Here is a 13,436-nt window from a genome sequence, read left to right as displayed (position 1 = left end):
TCATTGACATATCACTCGAAGATTTTTAAAAAAACCAACACCCTAAACTAGTTAAACGCATACAAAAGAAAAGAGGAGGGGGGAGTTGCTTGCCTTTTTTGAATAAATGAATGAAGAGGATTTTGCAAAGTAAAGCTCCTGACTTTTCAGATATCCATAAGAGAGCAGCACAGCAACAGGCAATTGTTGCATAAATCCACAAGGTGGTAACAAAGAGCTTAATTTAATACCATGGTAGGGTCCCCACAGAACTTCCCTGATCCAGCTAGGCCAGGCAGCAGGTTTCCAGAGAGCAGCTACAGCCTCACTCCAGCTCCACTCCTGAGAAGAGCCTTTCTCTCCAGAAAACAGCTATGAAACGGGGAATGGTTCTTTACACAAAATAATTAATTCTTTGTGCTTAGCTAAGTTTTATTTTTCCAAACTTTTAATTAGGGTACCCTATACTACCAGAGGTTCCATTATCTCCACTGAGATTTCCTGGGGAGAAATGCTGCACTCTGGAGGGTACGCACATTCTGGCCCTTATTGGCGTTAATATTCAGTGAATGATGAGTGTTTTCTTTTTAAACACACAATATTGCCCCTAAAGCTAAACAAGTAGTCAACCCAAGGAAATGATGGCTTAGGTACCCTTTGGGCAAACAGAGTCATCAAAGACTTCATCTTCAGATCCAGAGTTTTCTTCATCAGTCCCCAAGCTGGACTTTTCATCATTCTCCTCTTCATTCTCATCTTCATCTGGAAGAAAAGGACAGTACTGCTGGCTTGCAGAACACGCCCAGACCCACTAGCTGTGCATTATGCCAATGTGCTGGTGAACACAATCCTAATAATCCCTGGAAGATCACCCTGGTAATATGTGGATCCAGGCACCTTGTGCCTGTTGCACTGATTTGATAATTTCACAGAAAGGGGAAAAAAAAACCCCAACAACAACAACAAAAAAAAACCCCACAAAACAAAAAGACTGAGGGAGAGAGATCACCTAGTAGTGCCAAATGCATGGACACAGACACATTTTTGGGACTTCCTTCAATAATGTTTCCTCTCTTTATATGTGCTAGGAATATGTCTATATGTACCTAGGCTTAACCATTTAAAACTGAGTCACTAAGATAAATTAAATTCTTTCATCATATGTTTAGTCCTGTGACTAATACGTGATTGCAGATTAGGTCTGTGATCTCTCATTAGTCAATGGACAGATTAAAGGAGAATGTCATGAATGTGGCAGACTAATCACTTATCCATAGCTCTCATTGGTACAGCATAGGAAGTAGCTATTTAAAGCTTTGCCCCTTCTTCATACCAATTATCAGTCCTCAGTATGACTTACAGAAAGTAAATTGCAGGAGCTGTCATCAGACCAAATGTAGTCATGTTAAAAACTGAATTACACCATTGTTATAATTCAAAATGGCTGCCACAGAACATGGGTCGGTATATAAACAAATCTGGGTAAGTCTGATATATGTTTTTTTGAACCGAGTTCAGTGCTGCATGTACCCAGGGCTCCAGTTAGACTGAGACACACTTGACCACACCAAAGTACGAGTAACAAATCCATAAAACAAAAAGAACAGTATCTCCAACCTGCTTCTCTTCCGACTTCTTTTTTTTCCACGCATTTGATTTTCTTCTTCAGAACCTTGGTCAGAAAATGGGCAAACTCATTGTTTTCTCCAAGGGATGCTTGGAAATTGGCATAAAGAGCTTTCTCACATTCCTGGAGCTTTACAGTCTCACACTTTCTATCCTCCATCTGTGCAAGGTAGCTATTCAGTTTTGACTAAACAAACAAAAAACCTACTTCAGTTAAAAGGTACAATCCACACGTGTGCGTATATAGGATATATCTGTGAAGATCTGGAAATGCAAAACTTGACATTCTGTCTTTAAACTGTGCTCCAATCAAGGAAAACCTGGAAGTATGTTCTTAAATTTAAGTATATGATTTGTCACTGACTCCACATCATTAAGGGCCTATTAAAATACAGCTGTTAAGACTATGAAAAGATAAATTATTGGAAGTTAAAAGCAACCATCCTAGGCTGATCATCGAGAGTTTCTTGTTTTCCAAAATCTAGCACTAGACACTGGATCAGTGCTAAAATGAAGCAAATAGATGCCACCATTTACTTTATGGCTTGCTTCAGTTTCAAGCCATGCATTAGTGGTACTGTTAAGTCCAGAGACACATGGCCTGCTTACTTGCACAGCCTCCTGCTCACTGATGAGGGTGTTAACACGCCCCTGGAGAAGGCTCTCATGTTTCTCAAGGTTCTTCAGGATAAGCAGCTCTTCATACCACGTGATGTAGCGCAGGTCAGCACTTTTCATCTGCACATCCAGCTTCAGTTTCTTGTGCCGGAGAAAGCGAAGTTCAGCATCAAAGTTGATCACCAGTGCATTGATCTGGAGCATATGAGAGGCAAATGAGGAACAGGGAAAGTATTAGGAGTGGAGCTAAACATGTAAAGCTAGAGAAGGAAGCAGAAGGGAAAAATTCTCTCTGCCAAATCAACAACTTGCCCATGCTATTTACTATGGATTACTGAAGCACTTAGAAAGACAAAGTTAACCCCAAATGTGTCTTTGTTCTCAACACAATAGTAAAAGAATCACCAGGGCTTCACAGGAATGTTTCACTGCATCCCACTCCACCCCAGAAGTATTTCACTCTGCAGAGAATGTTTTACAGTAGCCTGAAGTAGTTTATGTAACAATCCCAGATGTAGCAACAAACACATCTTCTGCCTTGACAGACTTTTTTCAGAATACCTGCCAGGTCCTCCCTTAATCATTTACAGTTAAATCAGTACTATCAGCTGCCAGCATTAACTTATATACATGATGGTCACAACAGCATTTGGTTATTCTCTCAAAACTTTCACAACATGAACACAAGGGTGTCTGTATTGGGGTAGACCAAAGAGTCAATGGCCAATAGCACAAGTTAGAGAAAAGATGACAAGAAATGGAGCAAACAAGTGAACAACTGGTACACCTCTGGCACGCTCCTCTCTGTACCCTCTTAAACTCTGACTTAGGGACATCCTGAGCTTGAAGTGGTGTATTTGTGTTCAACAGCTCTGAATGGATCATTCTTCCAGACTTTATCAAATTGTAGCTTCCCCCACATCCTAACACTGAGTTCCAAAGCTTAGTTATTGTTGGATAGGAAAACTATTTCCATTTGCATGTTTCAAGCTTTCTACATGACCATTTAATTTGATATCTCTCCTTCTTTCAAGAGGTGATTCCCACTGTCCTTTTCTATGCTATTCATAATTTTATCACCTTTGCTACAACCCCTTCAGTTACTCCTTTTCCAGGCCAAAGATGCTTTATCTATTTAGATGTGCCTTTTAAAGAAGCTTTTCCATGACTAAGCATTTTGCTTACTCTCTTTTGTACCTTTTCTAATTCTACAAAATCATTTTTGAGACCAAAGGTTCAGGACTACAGTTATTGAACAGCCGAGAACATCATGCATCTACAAAGTTGTAGTGATGCTCCCTTTTTTTCCCTCTTTGGCACTTTTCAAGTAATTTCTAACATTTTACTTGTCTTTTTTGGCCACTAAGCTCATGGTTTCATAGAACAATCAATAAGAAATCTAAGATCTGTTTTTCAAGTGATAGTCAGCACACAGGTCACAGTTAGGGATTTGTACTGATTTACACTGTAAATTTGCACCAGATAGCATTTTCCTGAACTTCGGAAAGGCAAGAGTAGGTGCAACCCTGAGACAGTAGGAAGGGGTTTTAGTTTTATTTCTGAGGCAGTGGGATTGTTCAAGCTGAAAAAAATAACTTTTGTTTTCCTACCTTTTTAATCAAAGTGTCCTGCAAATATAGGTTTTTTATCTTCTCCCTCTTTAAAATTTCCAGTTCCATTTCTGTTGGCTCTGCCTTCTCAATCTCAAAAACCTTTTGCTGCTCTATGACTGCAGATGATGCTACTTTCATCGGGCATGCACCTGCAGCCTGTGCCATGGGGTCAATCTCTTTAATGGAAGGAGCTCGAAGAAACCTGTGCCTAAATGCATGAGATGAGGGAGACCCTGCCAATTGTTCCTGGAGTTTTGTCTTGGCCTCCTGCTCCTCTTTGAACTTCAGGAGGATGTCACTGTCATACTCAAATTTTTTTTCTGGAACTTCATCTGGGTGTAACTGAGGGATCAGGGGAAGAGGGAGACATTCTGATAAATCCAAGGCTGCCTGTATAGATTTCAGTTCTTGCACTAAACACTTGATTTCATGAATAATAGAAGTCTTGAGATCCCGCAAAGACATAATCTCTTTGTTCATATTCACTTTCCTCTTATGGATCTGCAAAGGAAAAACAATTTTAGTAGGATACCCTAGGAACACTTACATAGCATCTAGTCTTCCCCAACACAAGTAATGATTAAGAGGCCTGCATACGGACTTTCCTTCTTTCCATACTAGCTTTCTTTTCTGTACCATCTCCACACATTAGCATTTTTAAACAGCTGTCTTTCAGTCTGTGGTTTTAAAATCTTTGGAACCACCTTTCTTCCTCTCCTTCACAGCAAACAGCAAAGGTTTAAGAAGGGAAATGAGGATTCCCCATTCTCTCAGTTCCTGAGTTGATTGTGAGTTTCTTGACATGAGAAGTTGAAGCAGTGCAGAAAGGAGACAGACACTGTGAAAATAAGCTGTGGGTTTTAGAGGATTAGACATTCGGGCACTCTCTCATCAAATACAGAGAGTAGCTCAGCTTTGATATATGGCCCTCTTTTCAGGCATATAGTACAAATAATACACTAACAAAAAGAAAATTAGCTCTCTTTTAGTATTTTGTAAAGCAAACAAGACGAAAGAAATATACCCGAGAGGCCCTTTACTGTACACACTACCAAATACATAGCTGTACAGAAATCTAGACTTCTTTGGCATGGTTATTGAAACAAAACCGTTATCTCATATAACCTCAAAGAAACTGAAGCAGTCCTCCACAAATGTAGGTTCTGAAGGCACATGAGATTCTTGTCTTTTATATGTGATAGTGAAGCTGAAATCACAACTACTGCAGGTGGTTAGAAAAGGAACAAGGTTCTGAATTTTTGAAGTATAGTAGATAGCGATATAGCGATATTAAGAGCAAAAAAGTAACATTTTGTCAGATGCTTTTGGATTTCGTAAAAGCCACTAGATGTCCAAAACAAATTCTTTCCAGGCCTTCTAGCAATCCACAGTCCCAAAGTCAACTCAGAAAACTTTGGCATCAGCTGAATATTTTTTTCTCCAACTCAAGGTGAAGATCCACTAATCTGAAAAGTGACAGTTACATCAGATGTAAGAGGTTGGAATTAAACAGCCAAGTGCAGCAAAACCTATTTGTAACAACTTGTTTGCACCTTGCTTGGCCTGTAGGGAGACCTCAGTAATAATTCTATATTCAGAATTCAGTAATAATAATTCTGTTCAACATCATTAATTATCTAGATGATGGGGCAGAGTGTACCCTCAGTCTGCTAATAATGCAAAACTGCGAGGAGTGGCTGATACACTGGAGGGTTGTGCTGCTGTTCAGAGGGGCAGGCTGGAGAGATGGGCTGACAGCAATCTCATGAAGTTCAACAAGTGGAAGTGCAAAGTCCTGCATCTGGGGAGGAGCAACCCCATGCACCAGCACATGCTGAGGGCTGACCAGCTGGAAAGCAGTTTTGCAGAAAAGAACCCGGGGGTCTGGGTGGACACCAAGTGGACCATAAGCCAGCAATGTGCCCTTGTGGCAAAGAAGGCTAACTATCCTGGGCTGCATTTAGGGAGTGTTGCATTAGGGAGGGTCAAGGGAGGTGATCTCTCCTCAGCACTGGCGAGGTCACACCTGAAGTGCTGTGTCCAGTTCTGGGCTCCTCAGTACAAGACAGAGATGGCACTACTGGAGACAGTCCAGTGAAGGGTCACTAAGACGATTAGGGGACTGGAGCATCTCTCGTATGAGGAAAGGCTGAGAGAGCTGGGACTGTTCAGCCTGGAGAAGAGGCAGGGCGTGTGTGTGTGGGGGGGACTCTCATCAACGTATATAAATACCTGAAGGGAGGGTGCAAAGAGGATAGAGCCAGGCTCTTTCCCGTGGTGCCCGGTGACTGGCAAGAGGAGATGGGCACAAACTGAAACACAGGAGTGAACATCAGGAAACACTTTTTTACTGTGAGGGTGACTGAGCACTGGCAGATTGCCCAGTGAGGTTGTGGGGTCTCCATCTGTGGAGATATTAAAAAGCCAGGACACGGTCCTGGGCAACCTGCTCTAGATGGCCCTGCTTGAGCAGAGGGTTTGGACTACATTACCATCAGAAGTGTCTTCCAACTTCAATCGTTCTGTGATTCTGTGATAAGGAGACGCTGTATTAATTTACTCTTTTCACATGAAATGATAATCAAATGTGATCTAACAATGTATTTGGCAGAAACTTCTCTGATCTTTATAAAATAAAACAACCCTATACACCAGCCACCTGAAGCAACTGGAATTCTTCATCTGTATAAACCTGGAATTCACAACAAGAACTACTCCCTTTGTATTGGCTTGTCCTACTGAGTCGGGTTAATCACTGGGTATCTGTTAGCATCAGCACCACAATGAAGTACTGGAGCCCGACCATGAGACTAAAATGATCCAACAAATCCCCTGAGACTGTAGCATTGCTTCTGTAATGCTTAGACCTCACTATCAAAGCAACCCAGCCTAGATGGTGCCTGATATTAGGCAACTGGTTCATGAGGATAAGACTGGAGAAGATTCAGGACCACTGAAAGTATAACTTACACTTTTCCAGACAAAGATAAACCATGCAGTGAAGAGGCTCCTCTGCCAGTAAGCAGGGCAAGAAATAAGCCTTCCTACCAAAAAGCAACTAGACAGGTCCAAGTTCAACAGATATATTTCTTCATTGTTCTTTTAGCTAAAGAAATTTGTCGCCCTTTTGCACTCTAGCCAAATAAAATTAAAACAGTTCCTATGAGAAGAAGGATGGGGTGAAAGAAGTCACAAGGAAAGCAATAAAGATACTGCACAACATCTGAGCCTCTTGAGTCTTTGTGGTTAAAAGACGTGTGGTAGCCACAGGAGTCCTATCACAGAAAGGTGGCTCCAAAAGACCTAGCTTCTCATGAAGATTCCAGTGCTTAGTACCCAGAAGCAGTGATTGCCGAAGTGCAAATATGGAGAGGCCACACTAGAAATGCCTGTCCTTGCTCACATCCCTGTTTCTGTAAAGATGTTTCATGGCAGGGGTTATTTAGCTCAGTGTTTTAAGGAAAGCATACCAGTTACTAGATGATCAGACTTTTTGAAGAATTCAAAAAGACAGATGTTCCTGCTGAAGTACTAGAAAAGGTAAATTCTCTTTCTTGTTTAAGAAGAGCCAGCTGAGAGTTGCCCTGGATTGATTCAGGTTTGAGTTTGGCAAAGCACTAACAGTTCACAAAAGAAAGGCTGATTTGTAACTAAAGCTGACTCAACACAGTCTGTCCTTCAAGGCCTCTTCCCATATCGACTTTGATTTCCTTTCAAAAAATTTCTTCAGTGACTAATACACTATCCTCCCTCCCCCAAAAAGGGGAAAATACACACATCAATGAAACAGTTTACATACCAACACTTCCAGGGATGTAAGCTGCATCACCTTCTTCTCAGTGTTCATACGCTTGTGTTCAGGGACTCTGTAGTTAGTGGCAGTCTTCAGTTTATAACACCCCATATTTTCCTGTGCTTCTCTGATGGCCTCAACATCCTTGGGATTCTCATAGTCATCGCTAGGTTTGCTCTTGTATCTGGTAGGTACAAAACAAAGCTGAACTTTAAGACAGAAAGCATACAGATGAACAAAGAGGGTCATTTCATACCTTCTGATTTCTGCAGCAAGGCTTGGGAGGTGAGCTAGGGATCAAGAACCACACACCTCTTTCAGAAAACAATGGTTACTTTGAGAAGAATATCCTTGCAACATTTGAACAAAAACCTCAGATTACTTTTGTTCCCCAAAACTCTTATAACATAGCTCTGCCATGGGACAGGTTAAACCTCTACACTTGGAACGAGTTCTGGGTTTAGCAAGTACATGCTTCTCAGTCTCAGGGAGCCATGTGTCAACACTCCACCAGCCTGCAGCACAGAACACCTGATACTACTCTACACTGTTAAACACTTAATAACCTTAAAAAGCCTTGTACTCTGACTCTATATTGGTCCCATTCCCTGTCATTCATCTCCTAATGAAGAACTTCTGTACTTCCATGATCATTCAAAGATGTCACCCCCCTTTCTTGCCTCTCAAGATAAAGACCAGCATGGAGCATGAAGGCATATCACAAACGCTCACATAATGGCCATGATGTTAGCTCAACTGGCCTAACCCAGCTGTTACAGCATCTGCTCTATGTGGTGCTGGTAGGGTTAACTGAGAGTTGACTGTAATGGTCTAGGTGTCCCTCAGTCATGATCGATTTAGACACCTTTTTACTCCTTACTTGAAGATGCATCTACCTAACTGAATTCAAGTTTTTTAATATTTTAGAAGAACCACAGAAACTAACTGAAAGATTTTAATGCTCTCTTGAGACTCAGAGATACATGAAAACTCATCTATTTTAATTACAACCATTAGGAATATAAAAAACTAGGCAGAGACGTTATAGTGCCATATGACAGCTAAAAAGCATTACTTGACCTCAGACAAGAAGAAGAACTAAAAGGGCACAGAGTCCAATTCAAGACTCACAATTCATCCCACTCTGCCTTCCTCTTCATGATCTTAGCCTTCACCTTGTCAGATTTCTCAACAGTTCTTCTGATTTGCTCACGTTTGCTTTCTATGTAACGTGTGGCTGGCTTTCGGACCTCTGACATCTTCAGCTTTTCAGCCTCGCCCTTGAAAATTCTAGCATCTGGACCAAAAAATAACCATGTGAAGATGTAAATACCATGCAGCACAGTGCAGTCCCAACTACTGGAAACCCCCTGGGGATGGCTACTGTAGAGCTGGTGATCAGCACAGTTCCACTGCAGTGGATGTTCTGAACAGATTCAGGTTCTTTGACTTCACTCTTAGTCACATTCTACCCACGACGTTGACAGACAATTGCTGACATTGACCTAAACATGGAAAACTACGTATGTGTGTTACTATGTACATAGGTAATAAAAAAACCATACCACAGTTATATTTCTTTACCCGTACCTAAAGAAATTATAATTTCGTTAGCTTGGACTCAGGAAAACAAACTGAGATGAAAGACAGAAACCATATTACTAATAAGATTTAAATGCTCATTGTTAGCCCTATGCATACGCCTTGTCTCTCTGACGATCTCTGTTTCTTCTGCTTCTTTCCATGCCTGCTCAAGTACTGTGCTCTTCCATGACGGATGTTCCTTATCTTGGTAGTATTTCTTGGACATTGCTAGAAGTCTGTAGGTGGAAATCTGATGATTGCTTTGAATAGCATGAACAACAACAGTGTCAAATTCCAGTGAGTCCCGAAACCTGAAAAGCCAAATTAGACAAAATTGTCTGATGTCAGTAGGCACAACCTACCATTTTTCCTTGACCAACAGGACATGAATAATGATGTAATTTATTTATTGCATATACAATCATTACATGTAAATTCAGAAGTCAGTAAGAAATAGCATGATGATATCTGACGCTATCTATTGACTTTCATCAAATCTAGGAATGGAGATGCTCAAGAACAAACATACTAACACCTCTCCCAATATTGAAACTTACACCAGGTTCTTCATGAGAATATCTTTCATCTTCTATTAAGGACTGATTAAAAACATATTAATTCAAGTCTTTTTCCCAGTCACACACTCTGGGTGCCTAAGGTGTCTTTGTTATTGTGTATTATTTTGTCGTGGTTTAGCCCTAGCCAGCAACTAAGCACCACGCAGCTGCTCACTCACTCCCCCTACCCTGGTGGGATGGGGGAGAGAATTGGAGGAGTAAGAGTGAGAAACACTCCTGGGTTGAGATAAGAACAGTTTAATAATTGAAATAAAGTAAAATAGCAATGATAATAATAACAATATAATAATGATAATAACAATAATAATATATAAAGCAAGTGATGCACAATGCAATTGCTCACCACCCGCCAACCAATACCCAGACAGTTCCCGAGCAGCGATCGCTGCTCCCCAGCCAACCCCCCCCAGTTTATATACTGAGCATGACGTCATATGGTATGGAATAGCCCTTTGGTCAGTTTGGACCAACTATTCTGGCTGTGCCCCCTCCCAGTTTCTTGTCCACCTGACAGAGCATGGGAAGCTGAAAAGTCCTTGAACAGTGTAAGCACTACTTAGCAACAACTAAAAACATCAGCGTGTTATCAACCCCATGCAACGCTACAGGCTTGGGGAGGAGTGGCTGGAAAGCTGCCTGGCCAAAAAGGACCTGGGGGTGTTAGTAGATAGCCGGCTGAACATGAGCCAGCAGTGTGCCCAGGTGGCCAAGAAGGCCAACAGCATCCTGGCTTGTATCAGGAATGCTGTGGCCAGCAGGAGCAGGGAGGTGATTGTCCCCCTGTACTCGGCGCTGGTGAGGCCGCACATGGAATACTGTGTCCAGTTTTGGGCCCCTCACTACAAGAAAGACATTGAGGTGCTGGAGCGTGTTCAGAGGCGGGCAACGAAGCTGGTGAAGGGTCTGGAGAACAAGTCTTATGAGGAGCGGCTGAGGGAACTGGGGTTGTTTAGCCTGGAAAAGAGGAGGCTGAGGGGAGACCTTATCGCTCTCTACAACTACCTGAAAGGAGGTTGTAGTGAGGTGGGTGTTGGTCTCTTCTCCCAAGTAGCTAGCGATAGGACAAGAGGAAATGGGCTTAAGCTGCGCCAGGGGAGGTTTAGACTGGAAATTAGGAAAAATTTCTTTACGGAAAGGGTGGTCAGGCATTGGAACAGGCTGCCCAGAGAGGTGGTGGAGTCCCCATCCCTGGAGGCGTTTAAAAAACGGGTAGATGTGGCACTTCGGGACATGGTTTAGTCTGGTCTACCCTTGATTAGTCTAGAGTGGGCTTGGTAGTGTAGGTTAATGGTTGGACTGGATGATCTTAAAGGTCTTTTCCAACCTAGATGATTCTATGATTCTATGATTCTATGATTCTAACATTCTTCTCCTACTAAATCCAAAACACAGCACTATGCCTGCTACTAGGAAGAAAATTAACTCTATCCCAGCTGAAACCAGGACAATTTCTATTGTGTATTTATTTTTAGGAATACATCTTTTGCTATATACTTAGATTTAAGAAAACCAACCCAAAATGCACCTCACTCTTAAAACTTGTGTTCTTGAGAACATTCATTTCATAACTTTAAACTGTATAGGGAACATTGTGTTAGCAATGACATTACCATATCTGATAGACATGCAACATGCCTGAAAAATGGGGATTCATTTAATAGATTGTTCTTCAAAGTTCCAGTAAGTGTTCTTGGTTCTTACTGAACTTATGGGCAAAAACCCAGGCAAACCCAGTCTCAAAAAAAACCCCAGTTTTCTTCATGTAGAAGTGAATCAGAATAAAACTACTTTTTTGATCTGCATATCTGAATTTTTACCAAAGATTCAAAAGAAGCAAGTACACCCAAATATCAATATATACTCTTGTGTATGTTCCAAGTAAAGTAAGAACAGAGTCAGAACAGAAGAAATGTTGATTGGGGGGGGGGGGGTGGTGGTGTCACATTCTTTTTCCTTGTGGCAGGTACAACTTTGTAAATGATAAGCCCCATGCAAGGTCAGAGGGAGAAGTAGAAGAAAAGTGGTACTTACTGATTTTGTAGTTTCTGCAGTCCAATCAAGTGTTTCTCATGCTCCCATGCCAGCTCTTTTTGCACTAACTGGATTCTCTGTGCTGTCTGCCTATCCAGCTCCTCAAAGATCCTATGGTCCATCTCATACTGCTGCAGAAAGACAGAAAACCCAGCATCACATTATCTTGGCTTCTTGGGCCTTTTTTCCCAGGTGCCAGACACTTCTATGCACATCAACACAATCCTTTATTTCAGGAGCTATTCAGATCTGCACAGAGAACCACATTTTTCCCACATGCTTCTTAAATGGCACAAATCATCAGCTGTGATTCAGAAGTCACAGCAAATTATATATTCATAGAACTACCTTAATGCAAAGGGTTGGACATCTTTGGCCCCACCACATCGGGTAGCAACATTTTAGAAGAAGGTGCCTCTAAAGGTAAATGACCCTCATAAAAAACAGATGTACCTCTCTGGGCAGCTGCATGTGCTTGGGCAACTCCTGATTCTTCTGAAGGAGAACAAGAAACTCATGCCTTAGTGCAATTAACTCCTCTCTTTTCTTGTTTTTTTTTTCTTCAGCTTCCTTCATTATCCGTTCATACTCCTTTTTCTGCTTGACTTCCTCAATGCTGAAAATACATGAAAAAGGAAATTATGTTATCTCAATGGAAGAGAGGAAAGATTACACGTTATGTAACCTTTCAGATTTCCTTCACAGCCTTAAACTCCCAGTGAACTCAATGGCTCTGAAGGTAACTTAGAAAGGAATCATCTTCCTGTGTATTTGTAGAGACCTAATATCATGGGGCTTTGACCTTGACCTTGTGTTGTCTCTGTAGTCTGAAGTTAAGTCTCAGGGTACCATATTTGAATTACTGCCACAGAAGAGTAGATGAATTGGAGGGAAAGGCTGAAAAAAGCTTTGTGTGTAACAAGGAAATGACCCAAATTCAGGGTGATCAACTTCTCCCTCCTCTTAGGAGGCAAAAAGAAATACGTGGTCTAAAGAAAGAGCTACTAACACTTGAAAATCTCTTTCATCATTACCCAAGTATCTCTTACTTGCAGGCATTGGGATCCTCAATGTCTTCAGTAGCCTTCTCCTTCTCAAGACCACTCTGGAATAAAAATGTTGTCTCGCCTTTAAACAAGCAATAATAGTTTCAACAGACGATAAAGCTTTTACAAACATTAAGACAGAGCTCCTGCTGCCTCTCACAAAACCAAAAGAAACCTTTATGATCAATATTGCTATACAGACCTTAAATATCAGGTTTTAATGTTTCAAGAACAAAAAGCAATTAAGTTGGTTTACATGTAAAAGAACTAATGAAGCACAGTTCTTAGGGACAGAGAACACAAATCCTATACGCTCCTCATCAACATTAACCATTACATCATTGCTTGTCCTAATTTCACTCTGCCCCATAACATCTTTGGTTTTCTAGCCCCCAAACCCAATTCTCTTGTCTCCCCTCACTGCCAGGTTGACAAGAGACAACATATCCTGGGCTAATTCCAAGTTACATGTGTAATTCATCTGATTTGCTTCTGCTGACTCCATAACGGGTTCACAATTATTAGCTGTGAAGAATGACAGATGGATGGACACTGCAGTCACACAAGC

At 41.4% G+C, this 13,436-nt stretch overlaps 1 protein-coding gene across 1 annotated transcript in view; it reads right to left on the bottom strand.

The window, feature by feature from the left end:
* The window catches only part of CFAP44 (cilia and flagella associated protein 44), a 55,279-nt gene that overhangs the window by 6,594 nt on the left and 35,249 nt on the right, over nt 1-13,436 (bottom strand). The window contains exons 19-28 of the mRNA XM_075724311.1: nt 12,872-12,927; nt 12,276-12,438; nt 11,823-11,953; nt 9,331-9,524; nt 8,761-8,926; nt 7,636-7,813; nt 3,834-4,337; nt 2,215-2,418; nt 1,597-1,792; nt 634-741 (exon numbers count right to left, since the gene is read on the bottom strand). Of these exons, the coding sequence (XP_075580426.1) occupies nt 634-741; nt 1,597-1,792; nt 2,215-2,418; nt 3,834-4,337; nt 7,636-7,813; nt 8,761-8,926; nt 9,331-9,524; nt 11,823-11,953; nt 12,276-12,438; nt 12,872-12,927 (1,900 nt within the window). The remainder of the gene's footprint in view (nt 1-633; nt 742-1,596; nt 1,793-2,214; nt 2,419-3,833; nt 4,338-7,635; nt 7,814-8,760; nt 8,927-9,330; nt 9,525-11,822; nt 11,954-12,275; nt 12,439-12,871; nt 12,928-13,436) is intronic.

The sequence above is a fragment of the Pelecanus crispus genome, chromosome 1 (genome assembly GCF_030463565.1).
Source record: "Pelecanus crispus isolate bPelCri1 chromosome 1, bPelCri1.pri, whole genome shotgun sequence".
In the NCBI taxonomy this organism is placed as follows: domain Eukaryota; kingdom Metazoa; phylum Chordata; class Aves; order Pelecaniformes; family Pelecanidae; genus Pelecanus; species Pelecanus crispus.
The sequence above is the reverse complement of the archived record's forward strand: the minus strand, read 5'-3'. Positions and strand labels throughout refer to the sequence as shown.